The sequence below is a fragment of the Balearica regulorum genome, chromosome 6, assembly GCF_011004875.1.
Source record: "Balearica regulorum gibbericeps isolate bBalReg1 chromosome 6, bBalReg1.pri, whole genome shotgun sequence".
NCBI classification, from domain to species: Eukaryota; Metazoa; Chordata; class Aves; order Gruiformes; family Gruidae; genus Balearica; species Balearica regulorum.
The window spans coordinates 705,864-730,099 of record NC_046189.1 but is presented as its reverse complement, the minus strand read 5'-3'; the positions used below and the strand labels follow the sequence as shown (position 1 = coordinate 730,099).

General features: G+C 52.7%; 1 protein-coding gene across 3 annotated transcripts in view; it reads right to left on the bottom strand.

The window, feature by feature from the left end:
• Window positions 1-24,236, bottom strand: part of COL6A2 (collagen type VI alpha 2 chain) — a 28,919-nt gene that overhangs the window by 4,072 nt on the left and 611 nt on the right. The window contains exons 2-28 of one of the 3 annotated variants that reach the window (XM_075755822.1): window positions 19,756-19,890; window positions 18,232-18,830; window positions 17,073-17,093; window positions 16,281-16,346; window positions 15,685-15,738; window positions 15,529-15,573; window positions 15,318-15,344; window positions 15,017-15,043; window positions 14,871-14,915; window positions 13,585-13,638; window positions 13,117-13,179; window positions 12,797-12,859; window positions 11,818-11,907; window positions 10,887-10,949; window positions 10,438-10,500; window positions 10,232-10,294; window positions 9,648-9,710; window positions 9,173-9,223; window positions 8,755-8,790; window positions 8,312-8,374; window positions 8,012-8,074; window positions 7,688-7,723; window positions 7,384-7,429; window positions 6,865-7,017; window positions 6,154-6,606; window positions 5,784-5,822; window positions 1,315-2,867 (exon numbers count right to left, since the gene is read on the bottom strand). In XM_075755822.1, coding sequence (XP_075611937.1) covers window positions 2,572-2,867; window positions 5,784-5,822; window positions 6,154-6,606; window positions 6,865-7,017; window positions 7,384-7,429; window positions 7,688-7,723; window positions 8,012-8,074; window positions 8,312-8,374; window positions 8,755-8,790; window positions 9,173-9,223; window positions 9,648-9,710; window positions 10,232-10,294; window positions 10,438-10,500; window positions 10,887-10,949; window positions 11,818-11,907; window positions 12,797-12,859; window positions 13,117-13,179; window positions 13,585-13,638; window positions 14,871-14,915; window positions 15,017-15,043; window positions 15,318-15,344; window positions 15,529-15,573; window positions 15,685-15,738; window positions 16,281-16,346; window positions 17,073-17,093; window positions 18,232-18,830; window positions 19,756-19,861 — 2,748 coding nt within the window. In that variant the 5' untranslated portion in view covers window positions 19,862-19,890 and the 3' untranslated portion in view covers window positions 1,315-2,571. Of the gene's footprint in view, window positions 1-1,314; window positions 2,868-5,783; window positions 5,823-6,153; window positions 6,607-6,864; window positions 7,018-7,383; window positions 7,430-7,687; window positions 7,724-8,011; window positions 8,075-8,311; window positions 8,375-8,754; window positions 8,791-9,172; window positions 9,224-9,647; window positions 9,711-10,231; window positions 10,295-10,437; window positions 10,501-10,886; window positions 10,950-11,817; window positions 11,908-12,796; window positions 12,860-13,116; window positions 13,180-13,584; window positions 13,639-14,870; window positions 14,916-15,016; window positions 15,044-15,317; window positions 15,345-15,528; window positions 15,574-15,684; window positions 15,739-16,280; window positions 16,347-17,072; window positions 17,094-18,231; window positions 18,831-19,755; window positions 19,891-24,236 lie in introns of those variants that run through there. The other 2 variants (XM_010313260.2, XM_075755821.1) reach the window with 2 other exon arrangements.

Genomic DNA, 24,236 nt, shown 5'->3' with positions numbered 1-24,236 from the left:
TTCCCATTTCTGGGAGGCTGAGGACTCGAGTGCCCTTTCCTGCGGCAAGGAACAAGATTCTCATACTTAACTGGGAGATAAGCTCTCGGAGGCACCACCACCGATTAGGCCAACTAAAATCTTCACACCATGCTTTTAATTGGAGCACCAGTCCGTCTCGTGCGGCTTACGGCAAGGCACGAATGCCTGCAGCTCACCGTGCTGCACAGCGTGTGCTAGGACAGAGCTGAGGACAGCTAACAGAGATAGTACAAAAAGCACAAGTACAGTCGATTTTCCTGCCATTAGCAGCCCATCTAGTTCGTGCACATTGCAGAGTAACCCCACCCATTCACATCATGTTCCTGCTGCTTTGGGTAACTTGTATTTCCTCTCTTGTTTTGCAGTGTTGACAGTGATGAAAGAGCCTCACTGAAGGAACCACTGCTGTGATGGGATCTATCTGGATTTATCAGAGGGATTAGCCAGAATTACGCTAGCAAAACACCACTACACCCACTTGTCTCTAACAAGGACAAACGCAAATACTGCTCGGGCAAGGAGACATTTTCTCTTTTTTTTTTTTTCCATAATGAGGAAGGGTTTTGAGAGGTAAAAAACTTTGTTTCCAATGTTGCACTGCTTTGCTAGGAAATATTTCCAAGGCAAATGAAATAAACAGCCACTGTGTGATGAGGTCTAAAACCCCTTTGCTGAAGTCTTGCTGAATCCTCGTCTTGTTCAGCAAGACATCCCAGCCCTGAGATGTTGTCTTCAGCTTTTCCTCTAATATCACGGCTGGAGCAGCTTATCTACTCTGAGTTCAGTCTTCTTACTTGCATCCCAGTAGGCTAAAAGTCACACGCTACTTTTGGAGTAAAATCTGTGGATTACGACCAGCATGTGGACTCAGACACAGGCAGATCCTCATCCTTTTGCCTTCACCTAAAACTCTGAGCACACCATTGACAGCTCTCTGAACAATTTTTCCTCCGTTATATGCCAACAGCAGAGTTCTCTGAGGTGCCTGTCCCTATAGACTGGGAGCAAAAAGTGCTGAAACCCTGGGAGAAAGCCTATTTTTGTGCAGCACGTCTGACCTGCTCACGTGCTGAGCGACGCAAACGCCTCCCCTGTGTCCCCATCGCCGGACGGCGTCTAGCCGACTGGCAAGCCCCAGATATTGAAAACACCACAAGAAGTTCCAAGTGGGCAAGCTCCTCATTCCAGTTCCCATGCCTGAGCTTGGCAACGGGCTCCGCTTCGCACACCTGGAAACATTACAGCCCACCCTCATTGTTGAAGACCGTACATCTCCCTTCTACCCATTAAATATGACGTTTGCTCAGTATACTTTATTGCAATAATACCATGCCAGTTAGAGAGGCTGCAAAATTCACTTGCCCGCAGTAAACACTTCTACTCTTGTGTCTGCACGCAAAATGCCTTTTTCTCTTCTTACAGCTTGAGAGGGCAGTAGTTATTCTGGAGGCAGGAATGTCAGTCACCTGCCTGACTTATTGTGAAAACGAGGGGCAGCTGAGCTCATGGAAATACCACTCCTTGTCTAAACGCACGTACCCACAGTGCAAGTGGTGGGTCTGTAGTCTCTCTGAACCAAACTAGCCCTGGGTATGGATTGAATGGGTTATACTACAAGTTTGAATACTTGCTTTTAAATAGCTCAAGTAATGTATCACAGAGGTTTGACTGCGCAGTCGTGGATTTTTTGCTTTGCACTGCCTGATCCTACACAACCTCTGTCGTGGATATGAACAGGTACATGTTGCTAATTAAGACAGAAGAAACACAAATGTACAAGCAGAGAAAAAGGCAGAGGGAGCTCATACAGCTTCCAAGAGAAGCACTCCCCAGGTTTTGGTGCTCTTGGTGGAAAGCCAGGGTTGCACCCCTCCTGTACTGTTTGGTCTGTCCCCTCAGTATCGCCAGCTGCCCATCGAATGGTCGTACAGAGACACTCACTGCGGCAAGAACAGACGCACCTTGCTTTGCCAGCCTTGCCACACAAATGGCTTGCAGGACCTAAAGAGCCCCTAACCCAGCGAGAGGATGCAGAAGATGCTTCAGAAGCAGTCAGCAAGTACATACGTAGGAAGGCGTGGGAAAAGCGCATCGTTAGGCTCTCTGTAAACAAGGGGCCCTCAGCCACGTGCGTGCCGGCAGTCTCCTTTGTGGAGCCCGGTGCTCACGCATGGCTGAGGGCTGGGACACGCGAGCCTGCCAGAGCTGGGTGAGAGCACGGGAGGGCTGGAGAGGAGCGGCATGGCTGGCTCAGAGACCGAGGCAATGCAGCTCCTCTGCAGAAAAGCAGTGGGGAAAACAAGAGCATCTCTTGACATCCCTGGGGAAAGCAGCCATGCTCATCAGCCAGCCAAGCCGGAGAGGACTGCTGCCTGTGTCACGTCCCCAGCTGAGCGCAAGCAAGCCGTTTCACTGCCTGTGTTTCTCCTAAACTAAAAGCATCTACCAATGTACCTGTCCCCTCTGCCAAACAGGCACTCGAGGAAAGACGATTGCCACCTCCACTCAACCTCTGCCTCCACCTGCTTCATGAGATCTCTAACGGAGGTGTCAGCAAAGCCCTAGCACGGTTTCTGGGTCCCCCACAATCTCGCTGTGCACCATTTTGAAGGTGTCAATGAACAAGTCCATCCACTCTTGCCGCTCATTTCCAGTGGCAAACTTGGCTTTTTCGGCGGTAAAGGCCAAAGTGGCCACCAGCTGGGTGTACATGCTGGGGTCCTGGGTTTCCCGCGTGGAGTTTAGGAACTGGGCGATCGAATGTATGGTGCTGGGGAAATCTATGTTGACTCCCTCTTCCATGGGGCGGAAAATAAGTGGGTTTACGTTCCCAGGGTTCCTGTCATCTGCAAGTGAGCGTCAAAAGAATATTTTCAGGGCTTGCTAGCAACGGCTGTGTCTCTGAATGCTGCCTGGCTTTCTTACGTGCCCTGCACCAGAGAAGAACAGAGCTAACGAGGGACAGAGAAGTAAAGACCAAGCCAGATTTTAAATCTTTCTGCCACTGAGGAACCATGGGATTCGCACCAAAGTCAATCACACATCAACCAAGAGACCTCAGAAAATGACGTGAAACCTTAACTGCCCAGTTCCTTTCCAGTCATCCAGCACAGGCATGATGGAGAAAGAGCAGCACTCGGAAGAGGGCCACAGGGTCCAGATCCTTTCTGCTGTATGGGATTCAGCTGTTGCAGAGTTTTGAACTCTGCTACATGCAAGCTATACACCTGATGCTGTACAGCCAGAAAGACATCTAAGGGACAGCGTTATGTGAACTCCTTGCCTGGCACTCAGCCTGCTGCGCTTTGGCTAGAGTCACTGCCCTGCGCTGTGCAATGCTCCTGTGCAGCGTCTGGGCTAGTCGGGACCCCGAGAGCCTCTGTCTCCACCTGAACTTAGATTCGAGTAACATCCCAAAGCTCAAAGCAAAGCTTTTTGCACGGGTTAGAAGAAGCGTCACGGAGCGTCATGCGGTTTCTATTGAAGCAAGTGGTCAGTTCAGATTTGCTCGGCAATTAACCCATTTAACACTCCAGCATCTTGTCCGCACCGCAGCAATCAATGGGCGGTAACAGGGAGACAAGGGTCTGCCCTGAAAACAGGAAAACCTGGATTTCCTTAGGCAAAGCGCTGGGGCAGCACGCCTTCAGCTGCGGACGTCAACCCAAAGTGGCGACATGCCTGGCTCTGCAAGGCAGCAGGGAGGAAGGCAGGGTGTATGTAATACCTGTTCCTCTCTGCGCTCTGCTGACCATACCCAGGCTCAACCATGAGCAATTGATTTGCTCCATAAAGTGCCAGGACTGCAGCTCCGGCAGCCACGAGGCCAAGCACAGGGCTGGGTGTAGCTGCCTCCCTGACCTGAACCTGCCTGTCCTCTCACACACATTGGATGTGCACGAAGCTCAGGCACATACCCTGCGAAGGGCACCATCTCCATCCAAAGGGTTTGCACGTGAGTTGGCACCAGCTCTTGAGATGTTCTTGGAGAACCAGAGGAGGCTGAGCACTGAGCAGAGAAGCCCCAGGCTCTGTCACATGCCTTATGTCACATCCCATCTAACATGTTCCCTTGCCACTAGGCAAGTGTGATCATTGCAAATCCTTCTAAATGATGACAGATATGCATCATGGATCATCCAGTGCGGCGGGTGGAAGGTGCTTTGCTCAAAGGCCCCTGAATCCCTGGGTATCACTTAAAACTTGATCTACCAGGCCTAGCACAGATCCTCGCACACCAGGACCACTTTTGCCCATGCTGAGATGGGTATACGGGCACTTTCACAGGAGGCCCACACCTACCCAGCCAGGTCCCTCCATGTCCTCTGGGGCACAGGTGTAGAACCTGGACTTGACCTGGCCTGCCTACAGCATGGCTTGAGGGATTTGCCCAGGAGGGAACCCCCTCAGATGCCTCCTCAAGCTGTTTCTGTTCTGGTCTCCAGGACTGTCAGGTACCAGCAAACTGTTCTCACCTTGCATCAGGACCAGAAACACCCAAGTGCACTACAGGGAAAGGACCGCCAACTTCACCTTGCTTTGGAGGGCTTTGATGGCCCAAGCCTAGGAGAACATGGGTGCGCCACTGCTTGGGTCAGTCTCTCTCCTGCAGTGTTCCTCAGAAACGGGGAGGCTGCAAAGACCAAAACCTTTGAAGACACCTGATCAGTCACCAGTGTGGCTTGGGGAAGTCGCCTCCTTGTGCACGGATCCGCAGGACAAAGCTCCTCGGAGGACACCACAGAGGAGCCTGGGTGGATAGCTCAGCAGCCCGGTTGGACATTGTGCTCTCTGCATGGGCAGGTGCAAATACTCAAAATAGTGAGAGAATAATTATAGCTTTTCTGTCTTCAGATTTCTGAGCACCCCGGGACCAGTTTTCCTTTTCTTTGTATGGAAACGAAGGGACTTCTTTGAAAATGAAATTTGAGGTTCTGTATAACACTGAGTTGAAGCTGGGGGCTTTCACAAAAACATTTGCGGCAAGAGCAGAGACAAAAATTGCAAGAACTGGCAAAACTTTGTCCCCTATAAGCTTTATGTACATCAGCAAATGTGCATCTATTGTATTTAAACAGGCACAGAGGCTCAGACAGGATCTCTAGGAATTCAGGTTGCAGATCTACCCCTTAACAAGCAAAATGGGATCAAGTAAAGCTATCTGCAGCGAGCAGCAGCCGTCTCCTTTATACCAGAGGATCCTCACAGCCTTTTTCCTTTAATCTAACACCCTGAGTTAATTGTTAATTAAATACAGCCAGCGTTAGAGAAGCCAAAGCTTTGGATCCACTACGGTGTCATTTTCCAAGCGGTCCCTAGCCCCTTGTCACTCCCAAGGAGCATCCTGCCCAGTGCTGCAGGCTGGGCTCTGCATCTCAAAGGTCACAAAGGTGGGAGAGTTTAGCAAGGGTGTTTTGACTTGATATATGGAACAAGTGAGAAATTAAATGCCAAGTTTGAAGGTCCAAACCTGGTGGATCCCCAGAATTGGGACAGGGAGGAATATCAGGGCTGAGCCATGCTGGTGCACTAACATGGTGCACTCGTACCTACCTGTGCAGAGAACTGAGAGAGACAGGAAAAGAGCAGGAGATGAAACCCTGGAGCCTCTCCTCATGTAAAGTAACACTATTTCCCAAACTCCTGCCATCCAAAGGGAACGAATAGGGTTGCATGCCCTCCCTCCCACTCCTCATCCTTGTGCGCTCTCCCCCAGACCTACCACCCTGTGCAGATGGCAGGAAGCTACTTGTCATGTTTACCTGTCTGACAGGGCAGCTCGGGACAGACGATCTGTGGATCTGGAAGGAAAAGAAACAAGGAAAAGTGAGTGATGTGCTGCCAGCGCGGCTTGCGCAGTCAGGGAGGTCTCTTACAAGGGGGAAGGACTCCAAAGGACTGCCCCAAAAGGCTGGCCCATATCTGAGGAAGGACTCTTTATCCAGGGCTACATAAAGGTCAGCCCCCACCATGAATGATCCAATTTATGAGCTACTGACTGACCCACTGGGACACACTGTCTCTGCAGTCATTGCAATGCACCATATATGCAACGCCCCCCCACACACACACCCAAACCCTGGGGGTGAAAACTCCAGTCCTGGTAAGAACTGTGCAAGGCCAGGTACAGACCTGGGCAGAGCACGTCCTCCATCTTGTCAATGAACTCCTCTGCCACCAGGTCTGAGAAGAGCCTCATCTTCTGGACTCGCTGGGGTTCGTTGCAGGCGATGGAGACCAGGGTCTCGCTCTGTTCTGGCTGATCAAACATGTCTCCAATGCCAATGGTGTTGACGACCACATCTCTACCACAAAGAGCCCCTAGGTTCTTGTCATCATCCCGGGGGTCGTAGCGCCCATCCGTGATCACCACAGCAAACACTTGGGCTTTCTCCCGCCTGCTTTCCTTGATGAGCTTGTTGTAGGCAAACTGAAGGGCAGACGGTGTCCAGGTGCCTCCAGCAATCCACTCCAGGCGCTTCACTGCTTCCTTGAAGCTCGACAGTGAATCAATGCGCTCATCATCAAGCTTGATGGCTTCGAAGGTCCCCTCATGACTGTACTGCACCACCCCAACACGGGCACCTGCCAATGAAGAGTCACGTTACTTGGCTTTGCATCCTCAGTGAAAACTGGAGAAAGTCAGCAAACTTTTGTATCGGCAAAGAGCTGCCCAGTTGGTCTACAGAGCTGGGAAGGGAAGAGGGAAGAGCTGAAACTGCTGAGAAAATGCTCAACGGATGGGTTGCAGCCCAGGGCAGCTACAGACAAACATGGAAGCCGGAGGGATCCAAGACTGTTTTCTTTTCCCCGTGCCCCACTGTGTCCCCACACAGCCCAGACCTGTCTGTGACTTGGGGTCCTTGGCAATAGAGCCCAGCCGGCTGACCACGTTGACAACAAAATTTTTCTCCAGGGTGAAGTTGGTGTAGCCAATACTCTCCGAGCTGTCTATGACAAACATGATGTCCAGGGCACCACAGCGCTTCTCACAGTCTGGGGAGGAGGACAGAAGGAGGAAAGCACAAAGGTCAATGATGGTGGGGACAAAAGCCACCAGGGCAGAAGAGACCATCTATGGGAAGATGGAGACAGTTAGCATCACACCACTGAGTTTGTGGTGCTGCACAGGGAAGATTTTACATGCATCTTTCTGTCACAGGATACCAAAAGAAACCTTCTTAATCTTGCTGTGTAATACACTCTATCCTATCATCTGGACCATGAAATTCCGTGTTACAGCTCAGTAGGCAGAGCTCCCTCCAGGGAGCTCCCGAAGAAGGAGGCAGCCTCTGTGACCCCCTTTCCCCATCTCTCGAGTGGTCGTTTCCCTGCCCTGGGGGGAGGTGATGGTCTGCTCACCACAGCATCCGCATGTCTCCCGCACGTAGGTCATCACGTCGCAGTCCTGCCAGCAAAGGGGTGCAGGGTTAATGCCTCCCTCCCCTTACAAAGCATCCGTCCCCTCTCAGGGAAAGGATCCCCTTTCCCTTCCCACCCAGCCGGCCCCCTCCCCTCCCTCCCTGGCTCCCGTGGGAAGCCACAGGCCACCTCTGCCAGGCAGTGGCAGGACCTGGTGCCCTGTTTCGTTCTCAGGCTGTGCACAGCAAAGCCGCAGTTGCCCCAGGAGGGAGAGCACCGGGGGCTGCAGAGCAATGCTACTTACAGTCAGGCCAGGATCTCCTGGTGGGCCGGGGGTCCCCTGTAAGAAGAGCACAGGGATTTCAGGCGCAGTTTTCCCATGAATTCCCTTTTTGGAAACTAGACATCAGAGCCATCAAAACCATGGCTTTTTGCAGAGGTCTGCCATGGGAAGGGTAGGAAAGCCTCGCAGGGAGTCAGGAGACATGTCTGGCATGGTGTCCCCTCCAGCAAGCCCTGCTGCAGGGAGACCCACTGGGGTCCTCTGGGCTTTAGAGCATCAAGGAGAAGAGGGGAGGAGAGGAGGGAGCTGCGGCATCTGCTCAGACACGATGGCATGGTACCGTACCTCAGGGCCTGCTTCACCAGTTGGACCGCGGGGTCCGGGCTCACCTCCTGGGCCAGGATCACCCTGGGTAGGAAGCAAAGAAGGGTCAAATATTTCACCAGCAATACAGCCACTGGTGTTCGGGGCTCCTCCTGACCCCCTCGTTAGGCTCAGCCTTGCTAAACACGGTCACCAGCCTGCCAAGGCTGAGCCTGGGGATGTGGGGCAGGCAGAGGAGTGGGCAGCACCATCCCTGGCACATCTGGCAGAGGCATGGGAGGGGGATGCTGACCCCACGGGCAGTACGGGAAGTCTGCTTACCGGTTCCCCCTTCTCTCCTTTGGTCCCTTGCACTCCTTTTGGTCCAAGCTCACCTCTTCCTCCCTGCTCGAAGGAAGGAGAAACAGATCCGGCACGGAGCACATCTGGATGTGCTCAGGCAGAGCCACTGCTGCTACGAGCCCATCAAAAACACATGCCTGCCTGGGAGGACACCCTCTACACTAGCAGCTCAGCGCAGAGCAAATAAACAGTGTTTACATAGGCATTAGCTAAGAATAAAGAAGTTTTGCACAAAGCATATTTCAGATGGTTTCAAAAGGAGTTGGGCCTGGGAGATACACCCAGGCTCTGCAGCTGCAGAGAACAGCCAGGGCAGCTGCCGACAGGACCGGCTCCTCGGCCACACACCCAGAGGGTCGGGCGATCACTACTCTGCATTTCAGTCAGCGCAAAAAACAGGTGACGGAGACAAACACACTCACCTTGGGCCCCGGCTGCCCTTTCTCACCCTTGTCACCCTGCGAAGGGAGAGGAGGGAGAGGTCAGCATCCAACCAGCCCATCATGCACGCGTACATCCGAAGTTTGCAGTGAGGGGCACAAAGCTGCACGGCTGGCATAGCTTCAGGCTGATGGTTGGGGTGGTGGGCACACACACCTCCCCATCACCACCGTTGAGGCTGGGGTTCCCAGCACCTCTGCCATGAGGCTGATGGAGCTGCGGCCAGGCTCAGTCCCAGCGTTCAGCCCCCTCGTCCCCTTTGCAGGCTCCCTGTTTTTGTAACCCTGATCATGTTTCTTCTTCCTTCCCTCTTCTCCCAGGCTGCTCAGCTCCAACAGCAACTCCACCGAAACAGCTTCCTCACAGTACGTATGTCTGCACCAGACGAGGCATACATACCTGCGGTCCTCTGGGTCCAGGGTAGCTAAAGCCAGGTCTGCCTCTGTCACCCTTTGGTAGAAAAAAAATGACCTGTTAGAAACCAAACCTGGCCCTTCTGACCTGGCGATGCCAGTGACAGTCAGAGCCGTTGTCGTCTTCTCTTGGGGTGAGGCACCACCAGGAGCCATGGCTTCTGCAGCTGGCCACGAAACACTGGGAACGGCTGTGCGGAGTCAGGCTTCGCAGGGTCTCAGGGACATCGCATGCCAGGGACCCCCCTGAATCTGTGCGGGGTGAGGGGCGTAATCAGACCTGCCTTGGCCAGAGCGAGACCTACATCTCTGCCCCATAGGGAGGCTCAGGTTTGAGCCATTCTGTTCCTGAGGCACACAAGTTTGTGCAGTGGAAACTGCCTTTTTAAAATAATAAGTAAAAGAAAAAAAAGCACACCAAAATACCCTTTCAAATGCAGAGTTGCATTCAGGTACTTCACCTTTGGTCCTGGTGGTCCGGCGTCACCTCTTGGGCCCAAGTCGCCAGGGTCCCCACGCGATCCCTGCAGGACAGCGTTGGGGGGAGCGGGTGAGGATGTTCCCTGCGGCTCCCCAGCTGCACAGGGGGCCGTGCTGGAGAAACCAGCTCTTGGGACGATGCTGCGAGACCATCCCCCCTCTCCCGATGAGGTTACTATGACAGCAACTGGTTCAGCACTTGGGTTCCCGTATCCCGTGGAGCCACACAGGTGTCACGGCACTACTGCCGCAGTGGGGTGCTGGACTGACCACAGACCTGGGACAAATGGGCCCCCAGGGAGACCCATCTTTCCTCACCCCGAGACGTGATCATAGGTACACCTGGGACGGGGAGTGATGGAGAAGCAGGGACTCCTGGGTCCTGCAACTTCTCCTTGCCCCAGGAAGGGCTAGCCAGGGGCCGTTGGGATAATTTTTGAGCCTCCCTGAGGAAAGGTCAGGCAGGCTCCCCTCGGGAGGGACAGTACCATCAGCTTATGTCAGTAGGACGAGCTCTCACTGCAGAGGGAGGACACGGTCACACAGATGCCCCAGGATGACTTACTATCTTGCCTGGCTCTCCCACAACACCTGAAGGGCCTCGGGGTCCTGGCAGTCCTTGGTCTCCCTGCAAGGCAAAGCAAGACGCAAGAATGTAGAGAGGCAGGTACAGGCAGGTGTGCATCAGGAGGAGAGCTGGGTGAGCTGCCCTGGATGGCAGCACCGCTTTCCCTCCCTGCTGGCTGTCACCAACCCCTGCTCCACGTTTACCCTTGCTCCTTTGTTTCCAACCTCGCCGGGCAGGCCACGAGGACCCTCTGGACCAGGATCTCCCTGTGAAGAGGGTAAAGATATTCCCAGTCAGGGATGTCTCCAATGCTGGTTGTGTGCATGGCAGTGCTCCTTGGAGCAAGGAGGTATGATGCTGTTCTCAAATCTGGTGTTTCTTGGCTTGAAACACAGTGTCAGGGCAGTGTGCCCTCTCAACATGTCTCTTAGCCTTGAGCTTTGCTGCCCTTCATGCCCTCTCTGGATGAAGCCCTGGAAGAGGAGGCTGTACCGGCTGCCACCAGGGCAGGCACGGGCACGCAGAGCCCACGGGGATCTGCAGTTCCCAGCGTTGGTGTTGGACACTTCACGGCTGGGCAGTAATGCATCACGCACAACAGTCCTGTGCATCTTGGCTCATTTGCAATGGTCTGGGCAGTTGCTTTACTCACCCTTTCTCCTTTGGACCCAGGAGTGCCTTTGCTGCCTTTTGTCCCTGGATCTCCACGTCGACCCTTGGCAGACACAGAAAGTCACGTAAATGGGATGCAAAGATGGATGCTACCCGAGCAGTGACTCCTGGCTGCCGTGCCTTCTCCCTCCTGGCCCAAGAGACATCTCCTTGCCCCCTTAGTGAGCGTGTGCCTGGCACCAGGGGAGCAGGGATGCCCATGCTGGCACTGCTTGGGGGATCTTGCCTTCGGCTTTAGGGAAGCCACAGCCAGACTGCTCTTTCAGGAGGGTGGTCACCGCAGTGGCCACAAGCACTCGTGGTTCATTCCCTCAGGGTTAAAGACTCTGCTTTACTTCCAGCTCATCTGGCGTTGCTTCCCCCCACCAGATCTCACACAAGGACACAAGCTGGCTGAGTTCTGGTCTCTTGGCGCTGGTGGAGCCATGTGGCTGTATTCTTCCAGGGAACGTCATCTTCAACCCACTCCCATATTTTGCAGTGCCCCATCACATTAGCTTTGGTCTGTGTGGCACCATCGATGTTGTGGCACAGCTATGATTCTTTTCAGGGCAGAGCTCTACTGTAACAGCCACCAGATCTCGACTCTGTGAGCTCCTGCAAGAAGCCAGAGGTTTGGGGAACTTGCTAGAGTACAGCCAAAGGGTCCCTGGGCATCCATGGAGACATTTGTGGCTATGTGGGAATACAGGATGCTTCTCTAAGGTGAAATGGCTAACATCACGCTTAGGATTATGGAAGTACTGCTCTGTGAAGATGGGGAAGGCAAGGAGATCAGCATCTGCACATCTTTTGGGATGCAGAAGGCAGGGCAGGCAGGCTAAATGGAGCAGTTTCTTGGAGCTCATCCATGAAACTGCATCAGGCTCCCGTGGTGTGCCCACTGACCAGGGAGCTATTCAGACACTTACAGGCTCTCCTTTGGGTCCAGGAGGTCCCATTTCACCTTTTATTCCCTTACTTCCAGCAGGCCCTTGAGCTCCAGGGTTGCCTGGAAGTCCCTTGAGAAGAAAAAGAAGCACAGTTTGTTAGAACAGAGGTCAAGATGCACACACACACCCCCCTCTTGTCCTGTGTCAGGCAGTCCACCCTTGAGCAGATGTGTCTGTGAGCACACAGCTTATGCTTCCACCCACCCACCATGCCTTCATGTCAAAGCAGCGTGCACAGGCTCCAGCCTTGGAGCAGGGTGGTGTTGTGTCACCTTTTCTCCATCAACCACTGCAAAGGCTTGTCAACTCTTCCTTACCGTGCCTGTTCAGCCCTGCCTAAAGCTGCGGGGCTATTTCAGCCTCCTCCACTACATCTGAAGCAACTGGCCATCAGCACAGCAACCCCTTTGGCTGTAAGGTCAAGTGCAGTGGGTAAAGCCTGCATTAGATCTCTGAGCAGTTAATCGTTAAAGTTTACCCACAGCCTGCAAACACTGGCACTGCCACAAACACTGAGGAAGTCATGAGACTGGCAGGGAGACCACGGCCAGAGAGGGACTTTCTACTCCGGAGAAGATGGGAAGGCAGGGAAAGATGCAGTGCAATGGATTGGCTAGAAAGGTAAATCCTCTTAAGTCTATTTTGCCTGCTTTTCTCTGCTCTGGGCCCATTCTCATTTTGCTCTGGGCAGCTGCAGAGATGTTGTGCAGTCCCCTCTCCTGCTGCCCACATGACGTTTCCCACTGTACCGGTGGGGACACGCATGGCAGGAGAGCTCACTTGACCACCCCACCTGGGGGCTTGTGTGTTCTCCGTGCTGGTGGGCTAATGTGCAGAATCACCAGGATACCTTGGCGAGCAGTCATCTTTGCGCTGCAGCTGCCCCATGACAAGCAGTTGATACCGTCCTGCTCCATGCCAGGTGGAGCAGAGACATCTGAACCTTGCATGAACCTACCGGGCTTCCTTTTTCTCCTGGAGGTCCTGGGGGTCCGCTGCGACCAGGCCGGCCAGGATCTCCCTGAAATAGCCAGAAAGTGATGGTCATTGCCTGCATCGTCAGCATGTTGCTGTGCACCACTGACGTGCACCACGAGGAGCCCAAGGAGCGTGGCCAGCAAGGCTCTTCCCTCAGCTCCTGTGTCTGGGGATGGGGTCCAGACCCCAGGCAGACAGAGCCTATGGGCTCCATGGAAGGATTTAAGAGCAAATATAGGCAATCGTGTCCCCACTGGTGGCCTCTGCCCACACCCTGCTTGCTGTTCTGACTACTTGTACCTTTATGCCTTCATCTCCTCTTACACCTTGGTCTCCTGCATCTCCTGGGTAGCCATCAGGGCCCTACAGAGGGAAAGGACAAAGAACCACACATTTTGCAGTGGCAAAATTTTCCCTGCATTTTCCCTGCAGAATAAATCAACTGACTTACTTAGAAAGTTGCTCTAGAGACTAAAATAGTTTTTGCTTGTCACTAGTGTTGACAAAAGGAGCAGTTCATCCTCTCTACATGGAGGGGAGGGACACTAGGGGATCCCACCTTACCTGCCCATGGAAAAGAGGCACAAAAAATTCAGTCTGTGCTCCCTATTCTGGGGATCCCGGGCTTGGGATCAGATCATGCAATCAGTTGGAAAATGGGCCAGTAACCTCTCGTTGGCCATATTTCTCTGCATGTGCCACTCATGCAGCAGCTAAAGTTGGGGCGATACAGCTGATGTGCCTAGTGAAAGAGTACAGCGTTCCTACCTTGTCACCGGGATCTCCCTTGCAGCCCGGAGGTCCAATTCTCCCCAGCTTGCCCTAGAGAGATAGCATTCAAAAGAAGAAGACAGAGAAGCTGTAGGTGTCTGAAGGGAAAATACAGCTTTTCCTGTTAACAGTTACTAATTTTTAATGTCATCCGCTGACCGTACCTGTGGTCAGTTAGAGAATAAATAGCAAGTGCTATTTCATTTTTAAGTGCTATCAATTTTTACTCCTTAAACAGGAGTGTGGTGTGCAGAAACAAATGGAGGAGGAGAAAATACCGCAAGGCCCCGACTGGCAGCATGGGTGTTGGTGGGGATTCAAGCACGCTCATCCCGCGCACGTGCCCGGGGTGGTGGACACGTCCCTTGAGGCTGGATATGGTGGTAACTCACGTCCACGGTTGTGCTGGTCCTCTGTGGTGCTTCTCACGTCGGAGCAGCTCAGGTTCGCAGGAACCACACTGCCTGATCGACGCCGCGAGAGCGGTGACCGCCTTGCTCTGCGCCCCGAAACGGCTTTGCCGGCAGCGCTTAGACAGCTCGCCCCAGCTTAGAGAACAGTGGTGACTGAAGGGCTTTTCTGTTTTAGAGCTTTGTCAGGCATTTGAGGAGTGGGAAGAAGAATTGGTATTGTCTCACAGCTGTGGTTGGCTGGGTATGTGAGAAAGTGCAGAGCAAAGCCAATGCGTGCTGGCCCATGGGCAAAGCCCACTGAAATCACCTCAGGTTAGGCTATCCTGCTGCGGTACATCTGCACGGCGTGCGAGCTAAGGGACGTCGTGGCCCTCTACGCTCACTGCAGAGGGGACAGAGGGACTTTGTTACAAGGTACTTGAACCTGGCTTTAGGGCTTTAATATTAAGAACAAGCAGTAGCTTAGAGATGAAATTTCATATTCTATGATGAACTGCCCTGAAAACCAAATTTCTGCAAAACTTCCTGTGTACGTGTCCTGTAGGGGTCACTGCCACTCAAGAGGAGATATCTACGCCCAGATGATCCTCCTGCAGCAGGAGCACAGCCCGGGTGACACGTCTAGTTCCTACAGAGAGCTTGCTAAGGAAAGGATACCTCTTCTGTGACCTGAACTAATTAATCTCCAGCCAGCTCGCATATTTCTACAGGACATGCAGAATAATGTGGAAATAAGTTCATAGAAACCTCAGTCAGAACAAAAAAACTAGCGAGTGGGATGGGAGAAACAAAACAACCTGTGGAGACAAGGGTGGGTAAAGAAACGAAACAGCAGCAGCGACATTCCAAGGTGCTCCCGGGTGGTGTTACCTTCTGTCCGTCGGTGCCGTTCCTGCCTGCCAAACCAGCGGCACCCTGGGATCAGGGGGAAGAAAAGAGGGATCAGTGATCTGTCAACACGGATTCAAGGGTTGGTAGCTGGAACAACGTGCAAGTTAGAAAATGTCCTTTCTTACCCTCCGTCCATCGGATCCAATCTCGCCCTGGGGGAAGAGGAGGACAGGAGTCAGGCACTGCCTACATCCCACCCACTTACATCGTCAAAACGTCACCACTTCACAAGACCGTAAGCAATGCCTGAAGGAGGAGACAGGCTTTGGGATGCCCCTGGAAATCCCTCCCCATGTCCACAATTACATATTAATAGGATTATTAATCTCCTCATTACAGCTAAACTCTCCCTCTTTGCAACAGAAGGGTGTCTCCCCCAACGCCCCCCAAGTGCCCAGACATGCCATTTGGTCTCTTCTTTCTCACCTTCTCTCCTTTCAGCCCTGGGACACCCTAGACAAAAAGAAAAGAAGAAAAACCCTGTGTTAGTGCCTGGGGATCAGCAGGAGCAGAGGCAGTGGAGCGCTGGGGGTCTCGAGTAGGAAATGGGCATGTGAGAGGGAGAAGCAAAGCTCCCCCTGCTTTACCAAAAATCAATGAATGCGAAGAGCCCACTCACTGGCTACAGGATTCTTACCTTGGGACCAGGGTATCCAATCGGACCTTCGATACCTGGGTCACCCTTAGGGGAAGAAGACACGGACAGTTAGCTCGAGCGCGGCAGAGATGCGGCCCCAGCTAACGCGGGGACGGCAGTGCTGGCTGTGGTGGCGGGGGACTTTCCACAACTCACCTGTCGTCCCTTCAGCCCAGGGGAGCCTGGCTCACCCATGTTCCCCTTTGCACCCTAAGGAAAGGAAAAAAAAAAAACCAAACCAACATAAGTCCGGGCTTGGCACTGACTGTGAGAAAATGGCAATTTCTGGGAGCATCAGGCTTGGGGCAGCGTGCTGGCGGAGCAGGACCTGCTTTATCCTGGGGAAGTCGGGGAAAGACTGTACGGGGAGGGGAGTGCACGGAGCTGGGGGCAGGAGAGGGGAGGGGACACCCTGCGCATGGGAGAGCTCTGCTCTTGAGGGTGGGAGAATCGGAGACAACTGCTGCCTCGTCCTGCTGTCCTCAGGTGCTGAAGGTGCCGGCTGTGGCTGGCACAGCCGATGCTCGGATGCCTCTCTGCACTGCTGTCAACGCATCAGCCCCGGCACGGACATGAGGGGGTAGGGGTGCTGGCTGTGTGCTCCTTTCACTGCGGCACGGCAGTGTCCCAGGGCCAGGAGAGATGCTGGGGAGTTATTTCCCACCTGGGTGCTGCACTTGTGAAGTGGGATCTAGGGCATCCTGCAGTGTCTGTGGCAGGCACTGGCATTATTCTCTTCCCAGGCAACTTACCTTCTGCCCTCGGTATCCCTTGGGACCAGGCGGACCCACAATCTCCAGGCAGCTCATCTTGTAGCACTGAAACATGACAAATTAAACAGGAGGTGTAACCACCGCGCTGCAGCATGCCGGCTGCTTTGTGTGCTGATCCAGCGTGCACCCGAAGCTTGGCCCCGCACCATGGCTCTCCACGCACCTCTCCCCGTGACTGCAGCGCTGAAAAACTACCATGGCTCCAGCTGGGTCAGAGTTGAGGCAGCAACAAGCATGCAGAAAAATGCTGCCCGTAAATTAAAAGCAGAAAGTTGCCACAAGCACATTCATGATGACTTGGCTCTGAGCCCAAACTGAAAGGACAGGACTGCTAAGTGTCAGGCAAGGTGGTGTGGGCTTGCTCTTCTGGGGCCATCAGGGGATGCACGTGCCCTTGGGAGCATCGCTCTGCACGCTCCTCCCTGCGTGTGCCAAACCCTGTCCATGCCATACCAGCAGGGCAGGAGCTTCAGCTTGCAGAGCACCTGTGAAACATGACTCCAAAGTGATAAAATCATTCTATTCAATAGACCTGAGTTCACTGCAGGTGAGGGGGAGGCGGACAGTGAAGAGTCCAGTGTGCCATTTTAACCACTGGGTCAGGGGGTGGATCCCCAGGCTCTGCACTGGTCCGCGGGTGGGCAGAGACCCATCCCATGCAGCTCGCCGCAAAATCTGGCCTGCTACTCCGGGGCACGAGCTGCTCTTCTCTAAGTGAGGCAACTTAAACCTGTGTCATGTGGCAACGGCGTAAAGATGCTGCTCACTCACCTCTGCGTAGGCTTCGTGTTTCTGCAAAGGAGAAAACAGGGTGAACAGAATCAGTTAGGGTGGTGAGCCCCAGGAGAAAAACAGCATCACACCCTTGGAGGTGCGTGTGACGGTGAGGGAGAGGAGGCAGAAAAGGTCCCGTGGCTGTGAAGGCGTTCTCAGCAGAGTGCCCCCTTAGCAGTGCCTCCCAGGTGGGGCCCTACAGACCGTGGTGATGGTGAGCACACGTCTCGGTGCTGCACACTCTTCCACACACCCCTGGATGGGGAGCAGGCTGGGGTACGGGTCTGGCCTTCAGCAAGAGCCAAGACCGGGTGGCAGCCTGCCCAGGCGTGCCACGGGGGAACTGAGGCGCAGACCTGGTTAAACACCTAACCAGAGAAATCAGGGATGCTCGAGGCTCCATTTGGCCCCTAAGTGCTGAAAGGACATAGAAAAGGAAGAGAAACAAACGGAGGCGTTTCCCTGTGTACAGGTTTCGGCTGGGATAGAGTTAATTTTCTCCCTAGTAGCTGGTATGGTGCTGCAGTTTAGATTTAGTATGAAAATAACATTGATAACACACTGATGTTTAGCTGTTGCTAAGCAGTGTTTACAATTAAGTCAAGGACTTTTCAGCTTCCCAGGCCCTGCCAGCAAGGAGGTGTGAGCCTTCCCCAGGGGACCACAAGGAGCTGGGGGGGGAACACCCAGGGCAGCTGACCCAGACTGGCCGAAGGGATATTCCAGACCATACAGCATCATGCTCCGTATAGAACTGGGGGGAGCTGGCTGGGAGGGGCCGTGGCTCAGGAGCAATTGTGCTGTGCATCACTTGGTTTGTATATTCTTTTATCGTTATTGTTATTATTATTTATCATCATTGTTATCATTGCTATCATTATTATCATTATTCTCTTCCTTCTGTCCTATTAAACCATCTTTATCTCAACCCACAAGTTTTACCTTTTTTTTCCTTTTCACTTCTCTCCCCATCCCACGCGGGGGAGCAGTGACCGAACAGCTGTGTGGCTGTTTTAGCTGCCGGCACCCTGCTAGAGGTGCTCGCTTGAGCCCTGGCAAAACCCACCGTGGGGCCGCTCAGAAAGCATCCCCCACCTCAATCCATGTTATACTCAACCCCCCTTTATACTCCTGCCCCTCAGGTGGCACTCCGTACCATAGCTTGGATTATCCTGTCGATGGTGTTCACATCGATGTCCAGGGTGTCTTTCTGCGTGATGGCGTAGTTGTTGCGGTACAGCTCGTGCGGCAGGTTGGCGATCTCCCGCAGTCCCTGCTCGTAGACGTTCTCGCTGGGGGCCACCGCGAAGAGCTTGATCCCCATGTCTCGCGCCCTCTCAGCCTGCATCTTCATCCCCCCGCAGGGGCTGCCGGTGACGTGGCCGTCAGTGATGACTATCGCAAAGTTCACACCTGAGGCCATCTGGGTCTGGATCTGCTCCGTCATGTTGGAGATGGCACAGTCCGTGAAGGTGCCCCGGCCAAGGTAATTAATAGCGGACAGCCTGGGGAGGAATATGTCTTTGCTGCTCGTTAAAAGACTATAAACCTCCACCACATCTGAGTAATGAAGTCCACCAAACTGCCAAGTGATGTAGACTTGGTTCTGGTAGAGCTCATTCTCCAGTTTATCGATGAACACAGGGATGAACCGCTTTATTTGATCCACGAGGCTCTGGATGGGCACCGTCTGCAGAGCGACGCTCTCCGAGGTGTCAATGATGAAGTACACGTTGATGGGGCAGTTCCTCTTCTCTGCATGGAGAGAATTATCCAGACCAGGTCAGAGCACTTCATGCACCCCTGCACCCCCTTCGCTGTCCCCCAGAAACCTGGACCGAGAGGCGTATGGAGACAGCACACAGAGGACAGCACTCCGAGCTGTGAAGAGAGCAAACCACAGCACGAGGCTGGAGGTTCACCTTCCCGCAAGGGCGTTGCAGGAAATAATCAGGAGCTATTTCCACCTGGGTTGGAGGAAACAAGGAAACTGAGGACTATGTGCCAGGTTTGAACAAAGAGCAAGGGTATGACTTCCGCTCACTCGCGCTAAATGAATGCCCTGCTTGCCGGGCTGCTGGTTGCTCTCTGATTTATAAATATTTTCAAAAAGATTATACCCAAGTGTGATACTGGAAAAAGCCCAAGTCCCACCTAGCTCTAGCAGTAATATCTGCATTCGGGTTGGATGACTCTCCGGTGCCCAGGACTTCAAAATCCTAAGATCTGCTCACTATTGAATCAGTCTCAAAAAATTTTGTCATTTTTTGTAAAAGTCAGGCTGGACATGTAAATCACCTCCTCCACACTGACACTGAAAAGCACTGAAATCATCCGATTCAAAATGGACTATTGTCCGACATCAGATAGAGAGCTGAGCTCTGGAGACTGACTGGGATTTACCACTGCATCAGCTGGGAGAAGCCACCACTGGCAGCCACACCACCAGCTCTTCCATCTCCACCTCTCTGCACTCCAATGCAAACCCAGAAATGGGAGTTTCGGTGGAGGATGGTGTTCCCTACAGACAGATCGCTACCGCAGGAGTGCGAAGGGGCTGGAGAGGTGTAACATGCCACTGTCAAGTCCTTCTGAGCGGGCTCTACAACTGAGTATGGCCATTGCTTTTGGTGAAATTGCTGCCTAGAAATGAGACACACCCAAATTATCTGGTTTGTACCTGCACAGGAGGTAGGACTAACATCTCCAGGATCCCCATCAAACTGAGCGTGGAGAGGAACCAGAACCACACAAAGGAGTGTGGAAAAAAAGGCTTCTCGGAACATCTCAGCGGTTCCTCTGGATATTTAGATGCCTGTGGGAAAACACAAGTTACATGTTAAGGACAATATACAACCTCCTAGCTCTGCTGGGAAGATGCAAAGCCAGCCAATGCTCCATGTAAACCCTGTGTGTGAAAACCACGACCTCTCCATCACCGTGATGCATCACTGGGCCACTAATGTAGACTTTTTTTTTGACTTGAATGCTAAGCAATTAAAATATTTCCTTTGTGGGAATATGGGCGAATGATTTAATAGTGCTTTAGCTTCTCTGTCAGTCTGAAGGGAGGGATCAGGCGGTGGAGCTATTGACAGTGTGTCAGGATCTTCTGATTTCATGGTTTCTCTCCCAGTGTGTGTCTGTCTGCTCCATGACCACACTGACTCCATCTCCCCCGATCCATGCAGATGTAAGCATCCATGCTCCTTTCTTCGCCTCCTTGGCCGGACTACCAGTGAAGGTATGCAGCAGGTCCTTTCCACCTCCAACTCCCATCTGGGTGTGGTCACGCCTGCACATACCGGAAAGGTACAAAATCCCTTCCTTAACAGTGCTGCTGCATAACTCACGGAGTGAAGGGATGAATAAATCAGCACTTGAAGAAATGCACATCTTCAGCATTCAACCCGTCACTGGGCCTCCGAGGTCCAGCTGCACATGGGAGTATATTTTGTGTAGGGTTATGATAACTTAAGCAGCAGCAGAGTTAGAGATCTAGTCTGAAAAGTTCTTGGGAATGTGTATATGTGTTCAGGCTTTGAAAGGACATTCACAGACAATACCCAAGTGACACTTATCAACAGCAAAGAATGATGCTCGCCTTCATGTCTAGAGGACAACCGCACTAATCAGCACGGCCCCTTGCTGGCACACAGACCAAGTGGTAGCATAGACGCTTTTCTGCTTGGTGGTCAACTCAACACAAACAAAAAAGGGCATGTGTGATCTCTGTTATGAAAGGAAGGCCTGAGGCCAGTCCAGAAAGAGAGCTTCTTCCTTGAATGGCTTTTTTGGGTAGCTCTTGGAAGAGTCCAAGGCTTGACCAGACACTGAGAGTGCATTGGGATGCATTGGCAGTGCAGGGGGAGGGCAAGTCTGTAAGGCAGCTGAGCTGCCGTCTCAGTTGCATGGGAAATTGCATTACCAGAAGAATACAGGCAGCTCAGCTCCCCCCGCATCTCTCTAGAGACCTCTCTCCACGTGGTGACCTGCTATTCCCTGGTGGGACATGTCCCGTTCCAGTTTACACTGCAAGCTGCAGTGCCTCACAGGGTTCTGCAAACTGGTCGATGTTGGAGAGGCCATTTCGTATCAGTGCCGCTGATCTCCTAACGACAGTGACAGCCTTCCTCCTTACTAAGGCTTGTGTGTACCCTAACAAGCCTGTGAGAGCCAGTGCTCGGGCTGGGTTTTGGACAGGGGAAGAAGAAACCCTCATGCTGGTTGGAGGTCTTCTGGGTGGATGGGACAAGAGATGCAAGAGCTTTGGGAACACCAACTTGAGGTGCTTCACAGATGTGGCTCAGCAAAGGCCACTGACATCAAGGGCCTCTCATGTGCCTCCAGCTCAGCACCCAAATGTCCCTAACAAGCAGTTCATGGGTCCTTTTCCTCCCCCTCCAGCTCAAGAGCAGCTGCACAGATGTTTGCAAAGAGACCTGAGTGTGGCCTCGTGAAGACCCTGCACAGGCCAGTGTGGCTCAATTTTCATTGTCCTGCAGAGAACAGAAGGGGTGTGGTAAGGATAAAATACTTTAATGCTAAATGGGTATTTTAGTTAAGATCAAGACTTCCTCCCTCAAGCATCACTAGGGGCTTCCTTCATCTTGTTTGCCCTCCACAAAGCAGAGCTGCAGGAGATCCTCATCTTTTGCAGGACATGACAGCTTTGTGCCTTCAGACAGCACCATTTTAGAGCCAGTCTTTAGCGTCGGCTGAGGAAGCCGGAGACATCAGCTCCTGGAGAGGCTGGGAGCGCTGGAGGCTTTGGCCAAGTGTCTGACTCACGGATCACCGCGTTTAACCACCTCCTTCCCTCCCTCCTGCCGTGTGTGTGTGGGTGGGAAAGGCGCTGTGCAGAAGAGATGCTCTCCAGGCAGAGCCGTGGCGAGCAGTTAAAACACATGGGCAACCAGGGCCAGGACTGCCCCTGCCCACAGCTTTGACTGGGTCCATGAAGCACCACGGCCTTTGCCTCTACCCAGGCAGAAAACACAAGACACACCTCACTTCTTTGTGGTCCTGTGGCACATGATCTGCTCTGTTCCACTTTGTCACAAGCACTCTGTCTCCCTCAGAGGGGACCTCTGCGCCTCGGGCTACGTTAGCCTTCTGCCATACCAGGATCCCTTCTGGTATTAACGGCGAGTGGGCACATGGTGGGGAGGCTGCTGGAGACTCCTCTCCCCATCTAAGGGTTCTCCAAGGCTGGGGTGGGCCATGGTCCCTATTTTGTCATCCTCAGAATGCTATCAGCTGTTGTGATGCTGTTGCAAATCTCATAACACTTGATATTTTCCTTAAAGCCCCATCTCCTGCTGCGAAACGCTCAAAGGGAAATATCAGATTTCACTAGCAAAAGGGTGTACTTCAGACTAACGCACTTCCGGATGTTGAAGATGATTTTTGAACATTGACAGTCCAGAAAACTAATGGAAAGAACAAATTGGGAGCTGACTCATTATGTTTGAACACTTGGGTCTGTCCACCCTGTTCTTCCTTGACCTTTCTCTGCAAGAGCAGGACCATGATACTGTAGGAGCAAGGCCTTACAAGGATTTATCTTGAAATTTCTTTCTGTCAATATTTGTATTGTTGAGTGATGCATGTCTTTCCCCGTGAGATGCACAAAAAAAACCCAAAACAAAACAAAACAAAACCAACAGGGAATTTCAAGCAGTGGTTTTGGATCCTCTGAACAGCTTTTGAGGGCACTGCTTTGCACCACTCTCCCTGCATTAGGGTCTATGCTCCTACCTAATGCCTCAAGTGCTCAGGAGAAAAATACCTGGTTGTTTGCTGCTCCCACACTCAGAGCCCAAGGGTTACCCACACAATTGCAAAAGTATATGCAGTTATCTACACAGAGCCCTGCAAAAATGGTGGTCTTGCAAGAGGACCCGAGTTCCCTGCTTGTGGGTACCTCTTCCCACCCTGAGCAACTGAACCAAATGTAATATTATGGCAAACAAATGGCTCGCAATGACTCTTTCAAATGTGCAAATTACAGTTGGCTTATTTGCGCACTCACAACTGATTATCAGATTGATTTAATGCACTAGAAAGGTCAGCTCATGTGCCTGGCCAGGCAGAGCCATGGTCTGTCTTTTCCCACACATGGGTATCTCTGAAGTTCCTCCTGCAATACCACAACACCTGTTATAGCTAAGCAAATTGTTCCCAAATATACAAAAATTCAGGGGCTCCAGTATCTAAGTTGACTCTGTCTGCAAGGAGCTTATTTAAGGCCACAAAAATCGCATTACTCTCAGGAAAGGAGAATTATGCTAGCTACGGCCTATGCACAATAAAGTTTGAAACAGCACTGCTGCTCTGGCAGGGACCCCGTCCCAACTTTTTTCACGACCATGCCTGTGGTGCCACCCACTTGGCAGGCAGCATTTTGCTCTACTCAAATGTTTGCTAAATAAAGCCAGAAAAGAAAAAAGAAAAAAAAGAAAAGAAAAAGTGTCCCATTTGGAACAAAAGCTCTTCTAAATGCACCTCCTCTTCCTCGTTTGCGTGCACTCGGTTTGCACTTGGCACGCGGAGGGAATTTCAGTGATTGTCGCCATCTCTACCCAAATGCCTCGGTCCCTGGGCAGACCACCCAGCGGGAGGTTCCCCCCCTGGGAAGGAGCCCGGTTCTCCTCCAGCTCTCCTGCCGCACCTCTCCCGGGATTTCAGCCAGGGGAAGCCCAGGCCGCGGGAAGGCTGGGGGGAGCAGCCCCCGCAGGGTGCTCTGGCCGTGGGACCGCGCAGCACCCCGGGGATGCTGCAGCTCCCTGGAGCTTCTGCTCTGGCAGCCAGAAACCTCCATTTACAGCGCTCACGCGGAGCCCTGCCAGCAAAAAAATAGCTGACCAGATGAGCAACAAGCTCGCAGGCATTTCCGAACAGGCAGTTACCCCCCAAAATCTTGTGCTTGTGCTTAGGAAACTCAGCATAACTGAGAAACACAAGTTACTCTAGTCCAAATGTTCTGAAATTCTGAAAATCAAGGAGGAATCGTGCAGCGGATCAGTCTCTGCGCTGCACAGCAGCAGTTGAGTCCCGTGCCGCTGCCGTCATGTCAGTGGAGCTGCTGAATGCAACGCCGTTGTCCCAGGGAAGAATTTAATTCAACACGTCCCCCCCGAGGGATTTTCTGGACCTCTG